General features: G+C 41.4%; 2 protein-coding genes across 2 annotated transcripts in view; one reads left to right on the forward strand and one right to left on the reverse strand.

Annotated features, from left to right (window-relative positions):
- The first annotated feature begins 3,680 nt into the window (after positions 1 to 3,680).
- The window catches only part of LOC145470936 (uncharacterized), a 30,933-nt gene continuing 13,781 nt past the window's right edge, over positions 3,681 to 20,832 (forward strand). The window contains exons 1-6 of the mRNA XM_081454785.1: positions 3,681 to 3,979; positions 4,166 to 4,761; positions 8,572 to 8,683; positions 9,867 to 12,723; positions 13,218 to 13,459; positions 14,344 to 14,529. Of these exons, the coding sequence (XP_081310911.1) occupies positions 3,932 to 3,979; positions 4,166 to 4,761; positions 8,572 to 8,683; positions 9,867 to 12,723; positions 13,218 to 13,459; positions 14,344 to 14,529 (4,041 nt within the window). The 5' untranslated portion in view covers positions 3,681 to 3,931. The remainder of the gene's footprint in view (positions 3,980 to 4,165; positions 4,762 to 8,571; positions 8,684 to 9,866; positions 12,724 to 13,217; positions 13,460 to 14,343; positions 14,530 to 20,832) is intronic.
- LOC145470938 (isopenicillin N epimerase-like) lies at positions 14,585 to 19,404 on the reverse strand. Its single transcript, XM_081454787.1, has 2 exons — positions 18,040 to 19,404; positions 14,585 to 16,203 (listed from the first exon to the last, which is right to left on the reverse strand). Exons 1-2 carry the CDS (start codon positions 18,688 to 18,690, stop codon positions 15,403 to 15,405), a joined length of 1,452 nt encoding a protein of 483 aa, XP_081310913.1. The 5' UTR covers positions 18,691 to 19,404; the 3' UTR covers positions 14,585 to 15,402.

A 20,832-nucleotide genomic window follows, 5' to 3' on the forward strand; every position in this document is an offset into this window, starting at 1 on the left:
TGAATGTCTTACAATTGCCTTTCTCACTCTTGCTGCTTTTCAAATGTTGCTTCAGCCCGAGGTGGTTGAAGTACTTGTTTAGTTCTGGAACACGTAGCTTTTTAAGCTTGGTTATATCTTCGCACAACTCAGTCCAAGGATAATCCTCATATGATTTATCTTTTGCGTCCCTACTTAACTTTGCCTTTTCTTCTGCTCTTTTTTTCCTTTTAAATTCCAGTACTTCAAGATGCTGAAAATAATCCACCAGAAACTTTGATTTGACAATAAACTTGCCTGCAAATAGAGCAACGCTCTCTGGGTCAGATAAAACCAGCCTGCCACTTCCATGCTCTTTCTTCGCTTGGACCCTTGAATGGTCAGGAACTGGTTTAGGGTATATTTCTATGGGTGGTCCAGTCCATTTACAACAAAAAGAACAAATTTCTCCTACCTTTTCTCGACAGGACAACTTTAGAAACTCCCTGTAGTTCTCCCCCTCCTCATAGTGCTCATTCATAAACTTCTCAATCTTACGGGAGTAACAGTGGCCTAGAACAGAGTCTTTCCTTGCTCCTACATTGTGATACTGAACCAAGTACGAAGTGTTGTGAAAAAACTGGAAATCTGTGGATGTGTTGTGTGAAACACATTGTTACATTTAACTCACAGATGTCTTTATTTGGAAGGTTTTTACCTCTACTCTAGTGATAGGCATTTGTGACCCCTGTTGGAACAAATGGCATTCTAAAGGAACTTTGCAAAGCCACGAGAAACGATCGTTAAAACAGAAAGCTGTTGAAGTACAAGAAAATGAGCCGGTAACTGTTAATTTTTGGTCAGTGTTCCTATTTTTATCTGGACATTAAAAACGCATGTATGCTTCACTTTTATAATGAGAAACTTCTGTATTTTCCTATTGTGAAGATAGCACCTAAAACTGTTTGAACATTTTTAAAATAGTATGTGTCTTTTAATATATCGTTTGACTCAGGTCTACATTTCACTACACGAATACAACATCAAACGGTTACACGAACCATGATCATTCAATAATATCAGTTCAATATAATAAATAAAAAAAATCGTCTTTCCTTTTCTGGTAGGTCACTAGTTCCTCCTCTGCTGATGATACAACCATACCTCAGGGTCTCCGGAAAACAAGCCTTGGCTATATTGTTAATCCAATCGGGAAAAGAGCGCATCACTACATGAGCATCATGAAAGAGGCTCATTCCAAAATGCGCAATAATGGCGAAAGCGACGAGTCGTTTAAGAAAGGTTTACAGCTGAACGATCCAGGCAGTTTGACATCTTACAAGCAAAAGAAGCAATCTTTCTAAGTGCGGATGGCTGTTCAGAAAGGGCGAGTGAGTTTTCCATGCCAGGGTACCAGTTGAAGCCCAGTGATGGAAGAAAACTGAACTTCTCCATCAAAGAGCACAGAGCAATGGTGGAAAAGTTGAATGTCATATTGAAAGATGTAAAGGAACACGATTCCACACTCTTTCAGTCCAATGGGCTTGCGAAGAATTTGCCCACAGTTTTAATGTAAAACAGATCAAATGTATAGAAGCTAAGTTTACGACGGTCACGCAGGACATGGAAGCACTAGAAAATAAGAAGAGCAATTATAACAGCATATTCAAGAGCATACTCAAACAGCACATCAACAAAAGGAGAAGGAAAGAAGAAAACCGTAGAAAGTCAAATGAAAGAAAGAGGAAGCGGACTGAAAACAACGTCCAACGAGTTTATGGAATCTGTGTTGGAAACCCGCTAGGAAATGATCTTCCACAATACCTTGTGTACCCTCCTAGAGCGGCCGTCCCGGAAGAGTGTATTAAAGTTGAGGATGTTGCCACGTCGTTATTTAGAAGAGATGGGCCATACATCGCACAGCTCTTGGAAGGGAATTATTTTACCAATGCTGCAAGAAGCAGAATCACCACAAACCTTGAGCAGGAAGTCAGAGATTATGTTTACACCCTCATGTACCCTGAAGAGTACACTCTGACGGAAAGCATTGCTGCTTCTTGCAGCATTGGTGAAAGAGACTCCCATAGCAGCACAAGCGGCGACGAAGAACTCGAAGACAGCGAAGATGAAGATGAGTGCCAGTGAAAGTTACATTCGAAAATAACAGTGTTAAATACTTCTTTTCAGTAGCTACAAATGCTTTTTGTCGCCAAACGTTTTTTTTAAAGGAGAAGGAAAGTTTGTAATAAATTTGTATCCTGCCTTCTATGTTTATTCTATAGCAATTTTTTTGATATCCAAACATTATGCCATTTTAAAGTTTTACTAAAATATTTCACATGACCCCCCCTTTTTCCCTTATTTTTTTGGGATGGCCCCCCCTCGAAAGCCATTTTTTTTCGCATGGCCCCCCCCCAAATCCCACCAGCCCCCCCCCCACCTTGTAAAAAATGAACGGTCCCTAAAAAGAGATCTAAATTTTAAGCTCCATTAAACGACTTCCAAGTGACTTTTGTTTTAACTGTTCCAAGGTGCTCAAGTCAAGTCAGACTTCTTTTCGATGACTTTATTCTTTAGAATTTGTACGGCATTTCACGCAGTGCCCCAAACTGAATGTCTGGTGAAACGTGCGGTGAATATTCTCTCACAGAATTGTGTTGTTCGTCTTAAAATTATGTTTTGCGACGACGATGCTTCTGTATAAAAATATTTTCACCCTGAGCATAATTAGTTAGCTACTAACTATGCCCTGAGGGTATCTCTTTAACAATTCAGCTTTTTGTTAAAATTATGTTTTGTGACGACGATGCTTTAGTATAAAAATATCTTCACCCTGAGGGAATCTCTTTAACAATTCAGCTTTTTGTAAAGAGTACTGTCTTGTGCGTCTAACTGCGAGCTAATTGTCTTCGTACGTTGTCTGGGGTCACTGCCTTAAATAATTAAGACGTGCATTTTTAGAACGAACAGCAAGTTTAGTATCTAATTTGTCAGTGTGCAGTCTGGAAAGTTGTAAACATGCAAAGTTTGCGGGTCAAAAGTTTTCGTTGCCAAAAGAAATGTCTTTGATATCTTTACGGTAATGATGCAGTTGAAATTTGTTTAGCTTTCACTAATTAGCTTTTTTGCCTATGTGCATTATCGGATTAATAAGAGAAGGGAGAACATAAAGCCAAATAAAACTGGCAGATAATTCGCCCGTAACTTGTACAAGGTCTTGAAGTTACTTATTCAAGTCTAAAGTAGTGGGTCTTAACGGCTTGTTCGTGAGGCCTATTTGGCGCTCAATTTGGGCTACTTTGAGTAACTCTAGCTTGCATAGTCCCTGGAGCGCTAATTAAGGAGTGTGAAACACTGAGCTCTATTCAAAACGGAGGCTGTTTTTGTGATGCAAAATTCACCTTGACAAGTGCCCTGACCTCATTTAACCCGGCTTCATTACAAAGACAACACATGACAACTCACTTATCGCGCTTACAAACGTGGGTTTGTGTACTATATTTACCGAGTCAAGATTAGTGGCACTTCTGTAATAAATTAGCTGTGTTTTAAGCTGTTTTAGAGGCTTCATCAAGACAGTTTGGAGCCAATGTTTGCGATTGTTTAATGAGCTCTCGCTCATTAGCATCGAAGCACATTACGCGTTGATTGGTTTAAATTCCGTGACGCATCTAATGGCCCTGTTAACATTCACAGGTCAAAATTTCTGCCTTGTGCACAAAGTCGCTTGTATGATCCACACGACTTTGTCTAAACATTGTATTTTCTTGGTTTCAGGAGATGTAATTTTGCCGCGACAATAGATTCACGAGAATTCAATGCTTTTATGAACTTGCAGGAGTCGCAGATTGCTTTCCTGGTGGAACTTTTGAGTCATGTGTCGACACTTGCGCCGTTTGCCTGAGAGAAAAACATTACATGGAAATGGTTTGTGTACATAGTTTTGCTGAAAGATTTTAACAAAAGTTTGGACATGATTGATGGGAAGATTCATGGAACGGATTGCTTTGAAGTCGATTCGGTAAGTTTTAAAAACTTTCTAAACTTTATTCAAGTTTACAAAATTATCCAGAGAACACTTCAAATTGTCACATGTTTTGATTCTATTCCAGATAAGAATAAACCAAGCAAAGTTTCGTCGCTCGCGTAAACTTGCTTGTTGTGATTTACAGTATTGTTTTCTCACACACACTTTATTGACTTGCAGTTTCTACAGAGAAATGGGTTTTCTAAGCTCTACCAAGTTAAACACAAGGAGAATGGAAGGTTTTATACGATGGAAGTGGCGCCGCGGGATGGCAACTCGAAAGCGCCCGTTAGCCCTTATGTGCAGCTAACCAAAGCATTGTTCTCTCCATTCTGGGTCAGTCTACGGTTTACTTTCCAAACTCGCTCAAAGTTCTACTACATTTTAGATTTCGCGGGGAAGGAAACTTTGTCTGAGCGAGTGAAATCTTTCGGAGGATGTGTCGCCGAGTCGATGGCGAGATTTTACGCGGCAGAAATCGCGCTCGCTTTGGAGGAATTTCACAGCGCTTGTCTGGCTTACAAGGAGCTTGCCTTAGAAATGGTTCACCTGGATGCGGAGGGTCACATTGTGCTTTGGCGGAATTTTTGCGGGAAGTTATACTGGAGTAAACACGAATGCGTTTGTTCGCTTGGCGGGTTCTGTCATGGCGATCCGTGTGACAACAACCACAACCTCAAGAGTGAGTTTGATTTTCAACAAGACTGGAAGGCTCTTGGAAAAGTGATAAATGTGCTGTTGATGGGAAATGACTCTACGAGAGCTTCTAACGAAAGGTACGTAGCGATGAAATGGTATCTAAAATAGTTATAACGAGATGTCACGCAGCCGCGCAATCTTATCGTGTAGTAATAATGTTATTCCGAAGTCGTTAGCACCTAATTCGACAACTCATTAGTCGCACTTTATAAAAAGCTCAACAAAACTTGATCACTGGATGCATAAACTTTTCTGAAGCCGGGTTTTGTCGTGTTATCCAGCTGTAAAATAGTTCACGTTTTTTGGCGCTCCGGGGTGAATTTTAGTCCTATTTTGGCTCGTTTGTTTTTATAACTCTTGTCTCGTCTCGAAAGATTACCCGGGTTAATTGCTTTACGACTGCCCAAGCTTAGACAAAAGTAGAAATTAGCATTTACATTCGTAAGTGCGTTAACATTTTGTAGGTTATTTTTTCGAGATCGTTTCAACACTAAACGTAAGCACCAATTTCGTAGCTAATGTTTTACGATAGCAATCTTCTAACAAGCAAGCTTTTTAATTATCATGCTTGGCTAAACGGAAATTTCGACTAAGTACATCTTTGTCATTGATCTTATCAAATATTGTACCTTGGTTTTAAATTGGTGAGTAACAATTCAAAACATTTTGAAGTATGTATTTGTCTTTTTACCACCATGACGACAAATTTTAACTAGTAGTGAATTTTCCAGCAAGTCGATAGTTGATTTGGGTTAAAATTCTCCCATTTCTCCGGCGCTAATATATATAGGCTTTGAATTCCTTACAGTTTATCCAAAATATTATATTATCCTTTTCGGAGACTTTGTACTGGATCAACCAGATGGAATGGATGTTTTTCTTGTTTCTTTTTTCCCTTTGAAATCCGTTTTAGAGTCTACCTGAAACGGAAACAAATTTGCTGATTAAAGCTTCTATAGGAATTCGTGACTTGCACTTTGTTGGGTTTTGAACATGAAATGCGTTCCTCGTGAATTTTGTTGGCTTCCAGAGTCGGTATGTTTTTTTTTCCTGATCAGATTCCACTGCATATGTGAAACCTGCGATAAACTTAAGAAGGTTCTCAAAGCGCTACCATAGCCAAATGCTGCGCGCATGTTTCCCCTGCAAACAAGTTTGAAAAAGGTGCTTTGCAGGTGTAAAACAGTTGCAAGCCAGTTTCTCAAAAATGATTTAGAAGTAATCAGCTTCGCGTTTATTTCATTATTCCTTTTTCCCGCAAAGATAACATTTATATCCTTCACTCATTGGAAAAGGCCAATCTAGTTTCTTTGTGAAGTCAACGTGTCAGACAAAACCGTTTAAATCGAAATCGTGGTTAAGTTTCATCAGATTTTCTGGATCAATTTTAATCTTATTAAAATTTTTATTCAAGTAAGAAGATAACTCCTGTTTTCGTCTCACTGAGTTTGGTGGGTTTTTTTTAGTTAGCGACGTTCCTTAAAATTTTATTCAGGATTTTAAGCGAAGAATTTCACACTACCGTGTATTTATTAACTGTGTTCGTGAGTTTAATTACCTCGTAAAGGAATGTTCGATCTCATTTGCGTATTGACAAGTTTTCTTTTAGAAACATATTAACGTCATATTTGATTTTTCAATAGCCTACACTGTCAATGGGACACGTTTAAAACCTAGAATAACCATGAATCATGATTAATTAACGTTCAAATCTGTCCTGTGCGAGAATCCGGAAAACATCTGTATGAAAAACTTCCTTGTCAGTTAGTTTCCTTTCATTAGCTGGAGTGCTGTTTAATTTGGCGCGGCTACGTACGTGACAGCTGAATTCTGTGGAACTTATCAACTCTCGTTTGTCGTCAGTGGAGGCTTTTAAGTGCTTTATGCGCTATAAAAGCTTTTTCTTTATTGTGTGACAGGTTTATTGTACAATTTGACGCAGATCCGTAGGTGTTGTCGGTAAGCGTTCAAGTGGTCAGCATAGACTAAAAAGACATTGCATTGAACGCATTAAAAGAAAAGAAACACAATCATGACGATGGTTTTGCGTTACTTTGACTGTTACGGACGTGGAAAACCTCTTCAGTACAGCTACATTCAAAATGAAAATTCTCCTGACTAACTCACATAGATTTCCTGTCATCTATATTGTGAGAATATAATAATACATCAGGGAAATACCTGCTCAGTTGCCATGTTTCAGTTTCTTTATTTTGATGATATACTGATCTCGAGCGTATGGTAAAATTCCGATGAATACTATCAAGTACAGTGTATGTGTCTTGTTAAAAAAAAATAAACAATTAAGGCTGTTTGGATCGGCCACTTAATTATCGCTGGGAGAGATCATTTTGAGGAATAGCTGCCTTAGTATCAGCTGTTAGGAATTCAATTTTAAGCTGAAGTGCTCTGAAGACTATACCATATACGCAAAAATTTCCCAAAACACGGAACGATACTCAGTTGAAACAGAAAAAAACACGCTTACAAAATCAGCCGTCAAATGGATATCAGACGTCTCCGAAAATGTAAACAACCAATCAGAGGAACGCTTAGAATCAGACGAAGCAACTTACGGGCTTAGGCAGCATTACGCCGAAGAAATTTGAAAACGCATCTTCATTTCTACGGTTTTCTACGTTTGGCCTATCGTCCACTCTAATCCGTCACGTCCACACTAATCCGATCCGTCACGAAAACGGAGCTTTTCGAAAACGCTCTTCAAACCGGAGGAATTTTGAAATCGCCCGCTTTTCGTTTTAGTCTGGACAAAAAACATTTTGAAAACGGAGCTTTTCGAAAACGACGGCGTCAGGAAAATCAAGTGATTTCCCTGACAGAGTTTGCCTAAAAGACAAATCTAAAATGACCGGTGATTGTTGCGTTTTTAAACTGATTCCTCCGGCTTAGTGTTGACGGGGCCTTTTTGCGTCTAAGAATTAAGGGGCTTATTTTTCGGAGCGGGATTATTTCCTGAAGTTTGTTTTTCGACGAAAGAGATGATCTACATTCTTGACAAATTACAAGGGTTACCAAAATATGCTAGAACAAGACATACCCGTCTAGACAGATATTGAGAAGTCAATAATTTCAAGTTCAGACAAATGCCAACCCGAGAGACAATGTTTCTTGCTCCAACTTACTTTGAATCTGATGAACGGATGAATTTAAGGAGGTTATGGTTAAACAGGAAATTCTTCACACGCTCAATATTAAACTGCTCAGTGCAAGAAATATTTCGGAACGGTCGAAGTAAAGATGGCTTCAATTATTCGTTGTGTTGATTCTTTCCTAAATCAATTAGACGAGAGTGGAAGGTAAGAAACTCGACCTTTTCCTTAGAACGAAAATGACAAGTTTGCGTGCTCTTATTTTTGTCTGGATAAAGACGATTAGCATTTATTCCATTTGCAACTCTAACCTTAAGAAGAATAAATCGAAGTTATTCAGTGATTTTGCTCTGAGATTCATAAACGCGAAAACAGGAGAAGGTCGTTGTGTTTGGGTTAGATATTGCCGAATTTCGGCGGAGACAAGCGACAGCCAGAAATAGGTCTGCGTTCGCAGGCTAGAAATAACCGATAGATGTGCCACAACATCGTGCACAAAGTTACAGATAAAGAGCACACATTGAAAACGAATTACTTCAATCAAGAGTCGACTATCCAAGAGAAATCATCGGCTTTTGCTTCAACTGAAGTGGAAAGTTTCACAAAAAAATGGCCTTCAAGTATCTTACGTTGGAAGGGAGAGTATTGTTCAGAGATCTATACATCTTTACATGACTGAATATGCTTTTAAAACTTTCTATTGGCTTTTATTTTTAATAGTTACTCTAGCGATAAAGAAACATTTCAGTTACATTTTTACAAACCTTTTTCCTACAGTTCCCTCTCGTCCGCTGCCAGTGATTTGATCAGTAGACTGGTGCGAGGCGACATTTCTCGATGCGACCAGATCCGGTCCCACCCGTTTTTCAAGGGCATCAACTGGAACGAGGTAAGTCAAAGCACGCTACAAGCGAGGCGGGTGGAGTGGGGTGGGGGTGGGGGGGTGCTACGTCACACTAAATTAGTTCCCTCAATACGCATTGAGAATAGATAAGGTCCCTCAATGTCTTGGTGTTTTAATATATCGATAATACAGCTTTTACGATAATCGTTCACTGATGAAATCTAAAATGCAAATATATCGGGAAAATGATGGCTTTTTTAGAAGAAACAGAGCTATTCTTGATTTACTTCGTACGAAGTAACTTTGCTTTGATTTTTTTCACCTTTAACTAGCTTGATTCATAGTCCTATTTGTATGACCTTTCAGTGATTCAATGTTTCCTTGTGCTTTTATTCATTAAAGTGTTGAATAGGGGCTGCATTCAAAACAACTAAAATAGTGTCAGCTGTAATCCTTTTATGAACAACAACAGGTGGCGTCGAACTCAAAGTGAGACTAATGGACAACATTGACGCTGTGTTTACATTCGAGTTCAAATATCAAAATAAACAGACTTTTCAGTCTGCACCGCAGGAAATGTTAATTTATTAATATCATGTCTCTGGAAACCCGATTGACCAATTGGAATTCGAAGACAGCGCTGTTCGTGAAAGTGCTCAATAAAGTCGAACGTTTTGCCAGCTGCATCTCACGAGTCATAAAAGGAACTGGTATCATCGAATCATATTATTTCGTGGTATTTCTTCGTCTCCGTGAAGCGAACACCGGCGAAAACTTGGCAAAAGAATTGAAGAAGAGAAGTCCTTTAAACCCGGGTTTAAAGCACAAGCAAATTATTTAGGGGTTTGTATATATCAAATGAAGTTTGCATTCGGCCATATTTCGGATGTCGAGTCCAAACTAAGACAGTTTACGACATACTTGGTTCATTTAAGCTAGAGAAGACTGATTCAAAACTTGTTTAAATATTTTCGCTTAAGCAAAGAGTCACTTAGATACCGACAGACAAATGGATGACATTTGCATGTGGTACTTAAACTTAACCATTTTCCTGTCGTTATGTAAGCTAACCATAAAACATCACACATGCAAATCTCTTTGTTTTGCCTCCAAGCGATCTTGCTGTGAGTACAGTGGGGTTCCTGTGGCTGCACTTGTTCTTTCTTCCAAGTCAGGCGTAAGTAGCCTTAATATATTATTCTATAACTTTATTTTATGTATTTTGCAGATAAAAGCGAGAAAAGTTCGACCTCCCATGAATGGTGAAAATGGGCCAAGTCAAACGAGTTCCTCTGCTAGTTTTTCATCAATGGGAACCAAAATGAGCAATGGACCCTCTTCGTTTCATCGGCCCCATACTCTATCGCACTACAGTGACCCGGGAGATCCTAGATATCTTAGGAGCGCCCCTGACTATTTGGCACGAGGCGCCAGTCTCCACAGTGCGGTTTCTACCCCTGATCTTCGCGCGTTAGATCGAGAGTACCCGATCTTGCATCATCACACGTCTCTTCCGGCAAGAGACTTGCAGTATCACTATGGAAACCCTGATTATGTCAATGCGAGAGCACGTGACTTTCAACCCAGACCCGAGAGGGGAGTGGAAAGGAGGAGGATTTTATCATCGCGTTCAATGAGCGACTTAACTTCTTTTGATGGTAACGATGGTGCATTTTTCTCACATTCTCCCACGTCTCTTCAAAGAACCTTCGTTTATCCAAATTATGAAAGAGCTCCAAATTTCACGAAACCATTTCAACTGCCTTCTGACAACCCTCAAGAAACGTACAAAGGAGAATATCCTCTTCGATCTTCAGGAAGTTCTCCTGATTTAACAAGCAGTTATGGTCCTCCTGTGTTCTCGCCAAGATCCTCACCAACCCCCTCTCAGTATAGTGACTACAGTTCATACTCTTCGTATAGTACTGAGCCCTCCCCCCGTAGTGGAAACACATCCCCCTATCAAACCCCGCGTTCGCGGTACAGTGACGATCGTTTGTTACCAAACGAAAATGGCAGCGCGCTCGAGTTACCAAGATGGGAGCGTAGCTCGCCAAGAGAATCGGAAAATCATCGTGGAGGTTCGGAATCTCCGAATGCCTTCCGAAGGGGACAATCTCCACTGCCCTACAGTGAGTCGCGTGCAGTCGATAATTTATCGTCTCCGAGTAACATTCCCATCCACAAATCATCCACTCAACAGCGGTCATTTCAAGGCTCCGATTTTACGACGGGGCACGACACTAACCGAACGTCTTACGGCGTGGGTCGTGAGCGATCGCCAACGCTTAGTCGCACTCGTTCGTTATCGAATTTAAGCGACGAACAGGAACGAACTATTCCGAAGGGAGCTTCGGATAAGAGGAGGGACAGTTTACCACTGGCTGTAGGTGGCGCCAGAGAGAAATACCCTTTGGCGCGAGTTCCAATACCGTCTTTTCGTGAATTCAAGCAGAAGAATTTGGAGGAAAATTCGAAAAATAAAACTTTAATTGGAAAGGATAGAGTGCAGGAAAAACTATCAGAGAAATCTCCTAGGGCAGATGCTAAGCAAGAATCTACAAGGAAGGCAGAATTAAGAGCTGGTTTGAAAGAAAGGTTATCTTCATTGTATGAGAGCGCCAAAGACATATCAGCTCAAAGCGCGACAAAAAGATTTGTTGACTCTTACACGTTGAATACGTCAGGAAAAGATTCAGCGGGAAAAATTGAGAAAGGAACTATTGGAAAATCGTTTGTTGCAAAGTCAACGGAGTTGACAGAGGCAAAGCCAAATAATTCGGGAGACGCAAAGAAATCGGAGAGTTCACGAAAACTTTCCAAGAGCAGACTTGAAAGCCCTTTTTCTAAGAACGAGGTGATTCATAACTTAATGCTGAAATATGGTTTGTACGAGAAAGGCGGGCAAAAGAAAGCAAAAAGTCCGAATGGTGAAAGAAAGGAAACTGTGTTACGGAAGGACAGTTCACATGCAAATACACTCGAAAGAAACAATAAAAACGAGGCAGATCCAAAATCTGAAAACAGTTCTTTGTCAAGTAAAAGAGGTGTTTCTGCAACTGATAAAGAACGTTCTACACAGGAAGTTGAAAACAACCTGCGAAATGCAACAGAGTCGAACAGAACTGCTCCAAGGACCAGCCCGCTTCCATCCGCTATCCAGGGTATACCATCTGAACCGAAAAAATCCGCGGCTGAACGTTTTAGAGAATTGCAAAGGCAAGGTGGACCTCGTAACCGAAATTTAGAAGCAGTAAACACTAGAGACAAAGAGAAAACCGCGGAGCTTAATGCAACGGAAAATGCATCAATAAAAGATGCGCCGGCGCTAACCAAAGAAAGTTTGAAGCGAGAAGACAGTGACACTGGATTTTTTGACAAGCATAGTTCTGGTGAATTTCGACGAAATGATATGGATTCAACTGCTGCAGATATTGTCAGAACGAGATCGAGTGCTTTAGAAAATAGGACGACAACAAATCGAGTCTCCGAGAGTCAAAAGGTCGCTGCCGATTTGAACCCTAGTCCAGGGTCACCACGAAAAAAGAAGAGCTCAGTTAGTCTTCGTGGAACTTCCAGAGCGATCTTATGCGCAACAAAGTTCAAAAGAGCCACAAACAGGGACTCAAAGACACCGAACGGTTCACCATTGCCAGATAAAAGGCAGCTCGAGGATATTATTGCGAAAGGTGATACAACTGCAAAGGTTGAGAGTCGAGATCAACAGAGCGAAAGACGTAAAGATACCATCGGAATTACACGGAACGAGTCGGTCGAGAAACGATCTCCAAACACCCGACGACGACGATTCCGAACGGACGGAAGACTTCGGAAGGGTGGGATTCACACGAGCATGCTCAGTGTGGCTAGCAACGCATGTATGACAGACTCGGAAATGGAAGACACGGTCAGCATTTACAGTGAAGTGGACTCGCTCGACGATGAAAGAGGAACACGAGGAAGGCGATGGGAAAGTTTCTATAGCAACATCAGTGCTGACAGTGGCTCCGCCCATCTGTTTGAATTCGAAACGGATTCCAATGCAACTGAGTTTGATGAAGTGTTCGATGACCAGGAATCTGAAGGTAAGACGTTGTGTAAGCATCATGGATTGTTAGGTTGACTGTTCGTCACGGTTGCTTTTAACTTTGTTCCTCTTCACAAACTTAGCTTATAACAGGGATGAATCGCAAGACGTTAAAGACGAAACTTGGTGACTGTAGAAATCAAACAAGTCATACGACTAGTGCTGTTTTTGTTGATTTTTTGGCTGGTTTTCCCGTTTAGAGAAAGGAAGAATTTTATGCGTTTTATAATTAGTTAAAAACATATCATAGCATTGCATTTAAATAATCTCAACACACAAAATTATATTCTTTTTAAAATCTCAGCTTCGAGTTTGTTCTTAAAACATTCTTCAAATTTCACAAATTTCAGCTTCGATATTCTTATAAAATATATTCTTGCAGAAAAAAGAGTGTATTCGACTCTACTTTCCCGAGTTCACATAGGGTTCGAAAACTTGAAGTCTTGGGAAACTTTGGTTCACTAACTTTCAAACCCTTCTAATTCTATTCAGATGAACATCCCAAAAGTGAAGCAGAAGTGGAACGCACTGACAGTGGTGTCGGAGGTGACATGGGCCAGAGTCCCTTGAGGCGCTCTTGGGAGGAGATTGTCATGAAGAGCTCAGAACACTGGTCCGTTGTAGCTGCCTCCGCCCGGCACTGGCAAGAATTGGCCCGCAGAAAGAAAGGTAACGAGGGCGAGGCGACTACAGTGAAGAAAAGAAGCTCAGTGCATTCTATTACAGAGGATATGGTAAGTTTCAGGCAATTAAAACCAATGATTGTCTCCCGTTAATTACTTCCCAATTATTTCTAATCTTGGTAATTTCCCTCCCAATAATTACCTCCTGTTATAGAAAAGCTTGCAAAGGATGAAGTGGAAATGTATCAAAATATTTAATACACATGCTGGGCCATTGGTTTTTAAATCTCTCTCTCCTTTTTTTATTTTACTTACTTAGCTATAGCTTTTGCGCTACGCAATGTTTTGTATAAAGCACCGTCCAAACTAATACGTATCGTAGCCTGTGTCACAACCACACTCTCAGAGAGAAAACATCGGAGAAAAATCGGCTCTCCGATTTTTTCTTTCGGGAAGAGCGGTAGTGACACAGCCGTACGTTTCGCTAGCGCGTTTTCGTCGACACATCTTCGCCCAGAATTCGCTCATCGTCTCAGGACACTGATGCAATAGGGCTCCGTTCTCAAATGCTTCCAAACTGGACAGCGTTTTCAAATGTATGTGATTTCGACGAAAACGTTGAGCGATTTGGATTGTACGATTGTAGACGGCAGGCCAAAACGTTTCGAAGAAAAACGCTCTGGTGAAGATACGACTTTGTAGTTTCGTTGAACAATCGCAAGAATTTACGTCAAACCACTGCTGTAACAAAAAAGATTGCGAAACACAATTTATTTCAGGGCGTATTTTACATGGCATTTGACTCGACAAAATTGTGCAACTTGCAAAAAATATATTGCCTTTGTTACAGCGCATTTATGCCTTCTTCTGCTAGCTGGTCACCTCTTCTCAGGGTGTGCCTAATTTGAGTTCGCATAAGTGCACTTGTTTCCGTATTTTTTGCCATGAAAAGTTCCGTTTAAAAAGGGTGGTTTCTTGCTTGTTGCTGTCTGCAGGTTGAATGTCCGGGCTGTTTGAAATACTATGTTCCGCCGAAAGAAGAAGACAAAGGGGAAGTCGACGCCAATGAGCCGGAGATTTGCGGAAAATGCAAGGAAAGAAAAGTGGAGAGGAAGGAAGCCATTATCGAGCTGGTCCAGACTGAAATCAACTATGGCAATGATTTGCAGATATTGAAAGAGGTTAGATGTCAGATAGTGTATAACCCACTTTACATCAGTCAGGGTCTCAAAGGAGTTTAGGGCTCTATTGCTCCGGGCCTAGAGCAGCGGAGCTCCGGGGCTCCATGGCACCTCCCTAAAAAAGATCAGTGCCCAGACCGTGAAATGAAGGGGGCTGCGGCCTCCACAGCCAAAACGTCCGGGCTCCAGGGACCCCTCTTTGGGACTCTGATCAGTTCTAATTCCACACTTTTGAATTCTCTCATTTAACTTTGTCACCAAAAACTATCAAAAAGTGTAAAATGCAGATTTAAAGAGAACGCCAAACGCGCACAAAAATCTAGGAGCCTCTCGAGTTGTCGCAGACCATTGCACTCGAATGCAGACTGTTTTATATGATTGCCATTTTCCTAATTTCTCCTGTTTCCTGGTTATTTTGTTGGTTTTGATTGGATGAAAATAGTACAGTCATGTAAAAAATAATCAAGGAGCGTCGTAAACTAGGGGTTGATCCGGCCCGACGATACTGAAAATTTCAATTTGTATGTGGGCATGTCAGAAAGGCATTTTAACGGCTTCATGAGATAACTCTGTCACTCCAGCTTTTTTGGACGCTTCAACCACGTGATTTATTAACTTCAGTGTTACAAGTCAAGAATTTTAAATTGGAACGATACAGCTAAGTTTGAGTTTCAGAAAGATTTTGCTTCAAGAGAAGCTGCGTCATGGATTACGAGCGAACTAAGACTTACAGGCCTTGAAATCGCATTCAAACTAATTAAGAGCTCGAGTCCGGTTAAATCAAACCTGATCATTAAGCTACATTTCATTCGGCTTTCTACTATGAGATTGAGACATCGGAACGTAGCTGATGAAGTTCTGTGGTTTGGACATTTAAGCCTTCAGGATTCGAGTCAACTCGATTCTGATCGCATCCACAACCCTGTCGATGTGTTCTTCAGTGTTGTAGATGTGAGGCGAGAATCTCATTCTGTTGCCTTTTTTGGTGGATACCCCAATGTTGTAGTCTTCGTACAATATGTCGTAGAGCAGCACGCTTAGCTCAGTGTCGCTCTCTCCCGCCTTACGCAAACGTTTGCGTTTGCGACCGTCTCCGGCGGTGTCCACCTCATCCTGGAACTTGATAACTATGATGCCGTGGTACTGGCTCAATCTTGGTGGCGTCTCAATCTTGAACACGGTCTGGCCGAGCTGCCTGAGGACTTTGTCTAAGCCGTCCCTCAGCCGGGTGGCTAGTGCCTTGATCCTCTTCTCGATCATGTCAAAGCCGATGAGCTCCATCAGATCTGCAGTGTACAGCATCCCGATGAGGTTGGTGTCGTTACGCTGGCCAACCATCTCAAACTTGGACGCATCCGTAATTGGGAATGGCTTGCCGTAGGGGTCATCTGGGAGGGTGGGCGGGGGCTGCATCTCTCCGTTGTACCCGATGTCTTTGGGCGCGAAGTTTGGAATACGCTCTCTCTTCATGTACAGGATACCAGTCTCTTTGGGCCCCAAGAACCACTTGTGGCTGCCTCCGCTGTAGCTGTCACAGTCCATGGCTTTAAGGTCATGGTTGAAAGCGCCCCAGGTCTGCGCGCCATCCACATGCACATGGACATTCCTGTTTCGCTTGTGGATCTGCTCCACCAGACGTTTGGCGGGCAGCCGCGTGCCACTTAAATGGGACACCTGAGCGTAAAGACAAGAGAACAAGATGAGTCGATACAGGTTGTTTACAATTTACACGGAAAAACCGGTTCGTCAAAGGTTTGTGCAAACGGTAAGCAAATATCCTTGATGGTGAGTGGCCATTTATCATTTACTGAAACAAAACCCAGTTTAACGAGAGAGCCTAGGACGAGTTCGACCAGATAATCAGTCCAAGATGGCGGTGAAGAATTGCACATTTGCATTCCAACATTTCGGTTGCAAATACACAGTCTGACTGAAATTTGCGGAATTTTTCGTGTAATGGTAAACAACCAAGGTTTTCAGCACCGCACAAAAGTAGCAAGTTGAAGTAAGACGAAATTGAGATTTGATCATAACGAAGAGAAGAAAAAGAACATCTTATCTTATCTTTTTCTATAGGAATGTAGGAATAAGCTTAATTTTTTCTTTGGCACTGAGAAGCCAACTCTCAATTCTGTATTCTATTGTTTGATCCCCTTGCCAGCAATACTGGACGGACAAAGACCAAAAAAAAAAAATTGTTGGTTCGCTTGGTCAAGGTCTTAGGCTGAAAACGTTTTTAAATGAATTCTAAAATATGTAGAAAACTGACCTGTTTCGGGGAAAAAAGTCTCAAAGCGCTACCTTATTATGAATTCAGATTATGAGATTAAGATAGATTTTGTTAATGCTTAAGAGAACGATGATTCCATCGTAAATACATACGGAAAAACAGTTCTGCCCGCTCCGATTTCAAAATTAAAACACGATCGACTTGTTGGGGGCAAAGGTTCTTAAACCCTGACCCTGCAGTTTAAAGTTCAGTTAGAAAATCGAAAATTGATAACCTTTTAACGTTTAAGGCCCAAACAGGCTAAAACATGACACGCTTTTCCAGAGAAGAATGACAAATTCGAATTGAGTGAACGAGTCGGTTGTAAATATTCTCTCACTGTAAAGTTAAGGAGATGTATAAAAGCAGAATGAACTCTCGATATTATTTGAAAATGCTGCAGCGAGTGATGGAAGGTCGATTATAATTAAAATCGGAACGTGCGATCATTGAAATGTTAAAGTAATAGTTAAAGTAAGTCCTTTCATTGCAATTGCTAATCTGCAAAAAGTCCTGTGATTATGTGTGGCGCAATAGTCCTTTTCACGGTTATTTCTCTCTTACGTCCATCATAATATAACTGTCAACGTGACTGTAGGACAATTCAGCACAAAATTGTTGTTTTTGCCCCGAATTAAATTGCCTCGCATCCACGTTGAATTTTATTATAATGCAATTACAAAAACTAACCCCCGTGAAAAAACCATTGAATTTACTTTTAATACCGCAAAGGAGCGCTATCCAAATTTTCGCAATTCTATCGCGTCTTTTGGTAGCATGGTCCTCTGGCTGGCATTTATCATCCAAAACGGAGCAGTTGCGTCAATTGTTTGTCTGTATGACATTGAACCCCTCACCCCCAGCGCTGTTCAAGTGCAAAGTTTAATTTAGCAGGAGCGCTTGTTTTGCTTTGTAAACATCAAGAAACAAACAGAGCCTCACGAAAGAAATTTTAAATAACTTTTATTTGAATGGTCACACACTAGGGTTTTATCCACAGAATTACGAGTTAGAACCACCTTGTACAGCATATCTGGATGGACGTTCTGCTGAGGACTATAGCTTTCATTTGAAGGTTTCTTCCACGGACTCAAACGTTTGAACTAATTTACATGCAAATATGCTCGGGGTGTGTCTTTTAATCAACGAATCAAACGACTAAAACAGGCCTCTTCGATTTGTTAATTTACTTTCAACTAAGAGAAATTGGAATAGGACTACATGATTTAAACTGCACCTACCTCACTGAAAGTAACAAGCCGAGTGTGTTTGTTGACCTTTGACAAGAACTTGTGAACTATCTTGTCCTCGTCTTGTTCGCCTTCCAAGTTGAGCACATGGAGTTTCAAATTAGGAAAGCGGTTCTGGCGAATCTTCCAACCTACTTCGCCGTCAGTGGGATGATTCTCGTTCCACACAATCACCTCATCACCCGGGTTGAAATCCAGTCCATTGTTGATGACAGCGTTTGTGTCCGAGCCATTCCTACAGAAGGCAATCAGGTCTGGTTCCACGTTCAGCTGGGAGGCGATGAGGGTCCGTGCCGCCTGGATGGTGAACACGAAAGGCTTGATTCGCTTCTGGATGGAAATGTCACGGTTCCAGTCTAGAGCCATGGCGTTCATGGAGACCTGGACAGCATTGAAGATGACGGACAAGTTAGCGGCGTTGATTGGGACGCAGTCGGCGTAATCGTCGAATGCAAACAGGCTTCGGACGTACTTCCAGAGGTCGTCTTCATCTTTGCAGACTTTGATGTTCACTATGGTGGTCACGATCTCCTCAAACGTCTTCTGGAAGCTAAAAAACGTCTCACGGCTGATGAGTCCGTGAGAGCGGTACGAGTGTGCGACCTTGAAGGTGGGACGCTCTTGGGGGGTGATCTTGTTCATGGCTGGTGGAAGTGTCTTGTGCTTAGGCGACGGGGTCAAAGCTCTCCTCAAACGTGCTGCAGCGAGACTGCGATGGTCCTGGAGTGGTCACTGTAATCTATATAGCAGCGTCTTCAACTGACAGCTTGTTTGGCTTTTGAACAATGCCTTTGTTCGAGGAATTAACAGCATCAACAAACAATGTCAACAATTGTTACTGAAACATTGGGCAATAGTAGTCCCCCGATCATAAGTGTCCGGAAAAAATGGAAGTGAAAGCTGTTAAACGCCGCTCAGGCACGCTACCCGGCCTCCCTTACCCCCTTGTTTAAAATTAGTGTAAAGTGTATAGTTTGCCAGAACTGAAAGCGAGCCTATGTAAACCTGGTTTTAGTCTTGCCCTATATAATTCATTCCACCTTATGTCAATTTTTCGCTACATGGCTATACAAGGCTACCACGGCCGCTACCACGTAAACAAACATATGGAAGAAATATCGCAAACATTGTTCCTCTTGAAAATTATTAATCTTGTACCCGTCTAAATACACACAGATAGACCAATTTCAAATTAAATATAAAAAGAAATTAAGACCGCCCCTTCCCTCTCTCCTCCACAGAGCGTTGCTCGCGTGCTTCTATTATTCCCTCTCCCCAGTCTTCAAACTACCAACCTACACGGTTAAGGCTGCACGAGGGAGGCCTCTGCGGAGGAGAGAATCCCCCTATCCCCCTATCCCCCTATCCCCCTATATCCCTATCCCCCTATCCCCCTATCCCCCTATCCCCCTATCCCCCTATCCCCCTCTCATTTTAATGATGGAAAAAGGTGCTTTTGTTTGAACGCAAATTAATGTCGGAGGGAGAGAGAGGTGGTTCAATTTATTCTGACCAGGATTGTAGACGGAACGGTGGGCAATACATTCTGACATTACATTTCCGAATAAGACATGGACTCCACTACCCTTTGCTCCTCTTGGCTGAATGCAAAAGTGCGGCGAAAAAAAAAAACTAATTTCCTGAGTACCAAAGGTTCGATATCAAGCAAACATACATAGCAAAGCAGCGGGGCAAACATTTTTTGCGAGTTCCAATTCTTGGGATTTTGCAGATTTTTAGGCGGCCTGTAAATAAAGAGTTCATGCAAAATCTTGTTTTTTAACTGCAGTGGTTACATTACGCTGATTTTACCTACCTGCGCATTTAGATGCATCAACAACAATGTCTCGACAACAATAAGCAGTTGTAATTTCAACCTTGGGCGACTTGCAGAAAATCGCAGAGATAAAACCTCTCTACAAGTCGAGAAAAAATATTTTAATAGGTCCCACAAATACAAAAAAGCCAAACTCTGAAATCAACTCTATTCAGACCAGGCTTCTATTGGTCTTCTGGCACCGGGGGGAGGGGACGGGAAAGGGGGTTTGAAGTGTTCACCCTGTAACCCTAAGAGTATGAAAATGAAACCTGAAGAATTTATAGACCTTTATAGCACGTTGGTAGTCCGTAACAGGGAATTGGCCACATTCGATTTATCAGTATTCTAACATGGATCCGAAACTTTCGGGTCAAAATTGTAATTTTGTTAAGTTTCTTTTGTCTCACAATTTCCAAGAGACTTGAGTACAAAGAAAACAGCACCAAAGATAGAAGTTTGTCCCCGGAGCCATGTTAGAATATCGAACGTGGCCTATTATGACGTCATAGTCACCTTCTTAGATCCGACATCTTGAATTGCATGGTTTTTGCTAAATGTTACAAAATCACCAAAACTGACTCTTAAATAATCAAAAATGATAAAAAGGTAAATATTTTAAAAAATAATGGTTGCGGCCAGAAAATCCAAAAGCATGATTGCCTTGAAACAGCAAGAAGCTTGACAAATGACTTTTCACACAAAATTGTTTCCAGATTTAAGGATTTGATGATTTAAGGACCAGCAGCCATATTTTGAGTTCACTGATTTAATTCTTTTAACGTCAACATCGTTCAGCTTAGTGAGTGTCCCCCCCCCCCCCCCCCCGCGCTCAGTCCTCCCCTGGGCCCCCATCCCCGTCTCGTCTGAATAGAGTTAAACTCACAGAAACATTTAGTGCCACACCGAATTTTTCTGATTCTTTTGAAGACATAAACAGTTGGACATCCGGCTGGATGATGTGGGTG

The sequence above is a fragment of the Orbicella franksi genome, unplaced genomic scaffold (assembly GCF_964199315.1).
Source record: "Orbicella franksi unplaced genomic scaffold, jaOrbFran1.1 SCAFFOLD_57, whole genome shotgun sequence".
In the NCBI taxonomy this organism is placed as follows: Eukaryota; Metazoa; Cnidaria; class Anthozoa; order Scleractinia; family Merulinidae; genus Orbicella; species Orbicella franksi.